Below are 4,565 nucleotides of genomic sequence, written 5' to 3' on the forward strand. Positions count from 1 at the left end.
CTGAACATTAACATTATCAACTTGGATAACATGATCAACCTCCTCAGCCTCCTCATCTTGAACAGCTTCCTCAACCACAACAACTTCCTCAACCATATCAGCTTCCTCACCCACAACACCCTCATCACCTTCATAACATCTAGGTGGAGTAAATTGCATATAATGAATAAAATCTCCTGCAGTACTGGATTCAACATCAGTAGGAGTAACTTGCATATCATTTTGAGTAGTATCCATCTCAATTGGAGTCATTTCAACCTCTTGATGTTGTTGTGGTTCACTTGTACTACCCCATATGGCATGTTATAATTATGTTAGTAACAAATCATATGTAAATAAATTTAAATTTTAAATGGTTTTACCTGTCCTGCATTTTGCTTCACACAAACTTTTTATTTCTTCTGTTTCTTCACATTTAACTTTTGGGGCCGTCTTTGTGGACAAGTGGCCTTGTTGTTACCTATCTCCTTGAAAATACTACATCTGATTTTCTTTCCAGCCTTAGAAACCATGTGTGTTCCTGTATTCTCTGTAGTGGATTTCTTCCTCTTAGTAGCTGGCCTACCAGGCATCCTTCTATTAATAGGAGGCAATGGTGGAGTATAGTTTGTCTCTGGACACATGTCACTGCTATTCATGGGAGCAATTCTGTAATTTTATGCCTTCCCAAATGTGGTTGTGCTAAACATGTTGTCTACATAGGCTTCTACATCCCTATTAAGAAATGATATGCTAGCTACAGAATGAGCGCATCCATATCCATTCAATTGCCACAACCTACATGAACATGTTTTCCTTTCTAAGTCCACCTCATATGCATCTATTGCTCCCCTTACCTCAAACTGGTTTAATCCACTTGGTAGTACCTGATAATGCCTTTGAGCTTTTTTAAGCAAATTCACCTTATCCCTTATCTCTGGACAAATATGATTTCCCCATTGTTCCTTTAATTTCATGTTGTAGATTCTGTCCATCATGTATAATCTTAACTCCTCTAACATGGTTATTATGGGCTTCTTCCTGGCATCTACTATTACAGCATTAAAACTTTATGAGAACCCATTTTCAACTACATCACAACACCTTCCAGTTTGAAAGAAAGCTCTTGACCATGTTTTAGGTTCTTTCTCCATGAGATATTGATGGGCATCTGGGTTCAATGTCTCAATTTCTTTCATCACAACTTTAAAAGCATGCTCAGTTGTGGATTTAGATGCTCTTCAAAACAAGGTATGATATATGGCACCAGTGAATCTCTTCTGCAAATTCTGGCAAATATGTCTAGCACACTGCCTGTGCTCTACATATGGCAGCAACTCTTTAACAGCCTCTATCAAACCCTGTAGTAGTACAAAGGTTTAATTCAGATAGTGTAAAATAAATATAAATGCATTACTATGTAAAATACTAACCTTATGTTGGTCTGACATTAAACTAAAACCATTGCCTAAATTCCAGTTTAGATCATCAATGAGAAGCTCTAAAAACCACCTCCAATTCTCCTTGTTCTCCACATTAACCACTACCCAAGCAATAGGATATATCTTGTCATTTGCATCCCTCCCAATAGTACAAAGAAATTCCCCCTTACAAACACCTTTAAGAAAACATCCACCAAGACCAATTATCCTTCTACACCCTTCAATCCAACCTTGTTTAACTCCTTGAAAACAACAATAGAACTTGCTAAAATATTTATTTCCATCTGGACCATCCTCCATATCTAGTTTCACAGTTGACCCAGGATTTGTCCTTAAATCTCATGACCATATGACCATAGCTTACCATAATGTTCAACAAGGCTACCTTCAACAAGTTTCAGTGCATACTTCTTTGCTCTTCTACATTTCCCCATACTAACTTGGATACCAAACTTGGCCATTACCTTCAACCTAAGCTTCTTTACACTTATTTTCTGACTTTGTACAATCTCTTTCGTATAGTGACTCCCAATCCATGCATATGTCACCAATGATCCAAACTTGAAGTTCCTAGCACAATTATGATCAGCTTTTAGTGACTTGATTTGGAAACTCTCTTCATCACTCATCCAGGAAGCCCATAATCTAAATGTACAAGCACCTTTTCTACACCTCACTAAAAGTCTTGTCCTATCATTTTTTTTCAAAACATAATTGATATCCATTAGCTACAGCATAGTTACACAACATTGATTTTACTTGCCCTGGACCCTTAAATCTCATCCATGTTTTGGTTTTTGTTTTTTCTAGTGTAATAGCTCATTAAATATGGAATGAGTTTTTATGTTAACTTCAACTTCTCTCCCATTGTCATCATCTACAATGTTGTTTTCATCCTCATCATCAACACATAACTTACTCAAGAAAGGATCATTTGATGTCCTATTCATATGCACTACATCCTCATTAAATTCAAAGGCAACATTCCTAAGTTCATATATGGTATCTTCATTTTCACCATCAATACAAGACTCATGTTCATCATCATCATTATCTTCATCATCAAGCCACCCATCAACACCAACCCCAGTATGATCCACATAAACCGAAATTACACCATCTGTTCCATAAGCATCAAAAATAAAAGCAGCATATTCCACATCATCTGAAATTGGATTAAACCCTTCCATCAGGGAATTGCCTGGTTCACAGTAGTAAAACTTTTTACACTCTTCATGCATGAAACGTTTGAAGAAGTTCACAAACTCATAATAAGTCATAGAAGAAAAGTCAACATCAGTGAACATGGTTTTCACACCACCAGTGTAAGAGAAAGGATTTCGATTAAATACCCCTTGGTAGTTCAGTTCCACCATCGCAAACAATCCATTAGGTTCCAATTGTGCCATTGCTGCGACTACTTTGCTTCTTAAGCTCGATCACAGGAATGCTTCACAAACCCTAACTCGATTTCTTTTACAGCTGACTAATGAAGACGACTGAAGTTCGATAGTTGAAGACGATAGGATTTAAGCTTCTTATATCATTAATTGACGTGGCATATCTCACGTGGCATTGGATTAGACAAAAAATATATATTAATTCACATATATTAAAGGTCAACCGAAATTACACCATCTGTTCCATAAGCATCAAAAATAAAAGCAGCATATTCCACATCATCTGAAATGGGATTAAACCCTTCCATCAGGGAATTGCCTGGTTCACAGTAGTAAAATTTTTTACATTCTTCATGCATGAAACGTTCGAAGAAGTTCACAAACTCATAATAAGTCATAGAAGAAAAGTCAACATCAGTGAAAATGGTTTTCACACCACCAGTGTAAGAGAAAGGATTTCGATTAAATACCCCTTGGTAGTTCAGTTCCACCATCGCAAACAATCCATTAGGTTCCGATTGTGCCATTGCTGCGAATACTTTGTTTCTTCAGCTCGATCACAAGAATGCTTCACAAACCCTAACTCGGTTTCTTTTACAACTGATTAATGAAGACGACTGAAGTTTGATAGTTGAAGATGATAGGATTTAAGCTTCTTATATCATTAATTGACGTGGCATATCTCATGTGGCATTGGATTAGACAAAAAATATATATTAATTCACATATATTAAAGGTCAACCGGGAAACCTTCTAAAACTTGATAAAATAGTGTAATTAAAAGGTCACTCACGAGTTTACTAACCTTATGTACCAAAAAAAAACTCTAAGGACCAAATTAGCCAATTGAAGAAAGTTTCATGTGCTACAGTGACATTATCCCTTTTTTGGGTATAAATAGCTTTCGAAGTTCAACACATTTCCACACCTTTTACTTGTTTCTCTCTCGAAATTCTCTACGTATTGGCCCAAAATTCCCTTAGTATTAGTATTCAGACGAAGCCCTACAATCCTTGAGTGTCCGAAAAGTAGTAGCCCTCGAGTAGGAGCTCTATAGTCCAATTTCCGAACTTTTGTCTAGAGAATCTCTGTAAGTTAAATTACACTCTATATTATTTTAATTGTATTTTATATTTATATTCATATTCATTGTTATGAATTTATAAATAAGATTTGTCAGTGATTCCAAGTCATTATACTGATTGATCTACTTACAGGGGTAATGTCTAGGCAAGATTTAGTGAGCTGTTTAAAGTGGGATTTCGAAACAGTATACTCTGTATACCAAACGGACCCTACCTCCGATATGATCTTATCTGGTTGTTCCTTACTTGATAGATCTTGATGTAGAGATTGGGATTGTTGAGGAATCTAGACTATCGTTATTCATAAGAAATGAACTAAGACTTAATGATAACTGAACCTAGGTCACATCAAAGGAAAAACCAAGTGATGAAGTGAAGCGTTGCCCAACTTTCGCGTCGTCCACTTTATCATAGTTAGTTTCAACTTACACATAGATATAAAGTATCTAGATGATTAAATGTTATGTGTGCCTATTATCTTTATTACTTGATATATGTGTTTACTGAATTATCTGATGTTACTTGATTTAATCATGTATGTATTTTCGTATATTTGTATAAAATATATTAGGTAGTGATGGGTGATGAAAATGATGAGATGATGATGAGAGGGCTTGACCTTTGATGAACCAGTTATCAATAAGAGTATAGATGACGAC

General features: G+C 35.9%; 1 protein-coding gene across 1 annotated transcript; it reads right to left on the reverse strand.

Annotated features, from left to right (window-relative positions):
• Nucleotides 1-656: 656 nt before the first annotated feature.
• On the reverse strand, nt 657-2,146 carry LOC145105022 (uncharacterized). Its single transcript, XM_079042162.1, has 4 exons — nt 1,786-2,146; nt 1,413-1,663; nt 1,247-1,340; nt 657-1,030 (listed from the first exon to the last, which is right to left on the reverse strand). The coding sequence occupies exons 1-4, from the start codon at nt 2,144-2,146 to the stop codon at nt 657-659; spliced, it is 1,080 nt and encodes a 359-aa protein (XP_078898288.1).
• Nucleotides 2,147-4,565: the final 2,419 nt, after the last annotated feature.

The sequence above is a fragment of the Lactuca virosa genome, chromosome 4, assembly GCF_052849685.1.
Source record: "Lactuca virosa cultivar CGN04683 chromosome 4, Lactuca_virosa_CGN04683_v6, whole genome shotgun sequence".
Taxonomy (NCBI): domain Eukaryota; kingdom Viridiplantae; phylum Streptophyta; class Magnoliopsida; order Asterales; family Asteraceae; genus Lactuca; species Lactuca virosa.

Excerpts from the sequence above, each read along its gene's own strand:
- LOC145105022 (XM_079042162.1), bottom strand. The coding sequence starts at position 2,146 with ATGGATATCAATTATGTTTTGAAAAAAAATGATAGGACAAGACTTTTA. Across the intron at positions 1,341-1,412 it reads TAATGTCAGACCAACATAAG|GGTTTGATAGAGGCTGTTAA; the intron begins GTTAGTATTTTA and ends GTACTACTACAG. Across the intron at positions 1,031-1,246 it reads TTTGCAGAAGAGATTCACTG|TAGATGCCAGGAAGAAGCCC; the intron begins GTGCCATATATC and ends ATGCTGTAATAG.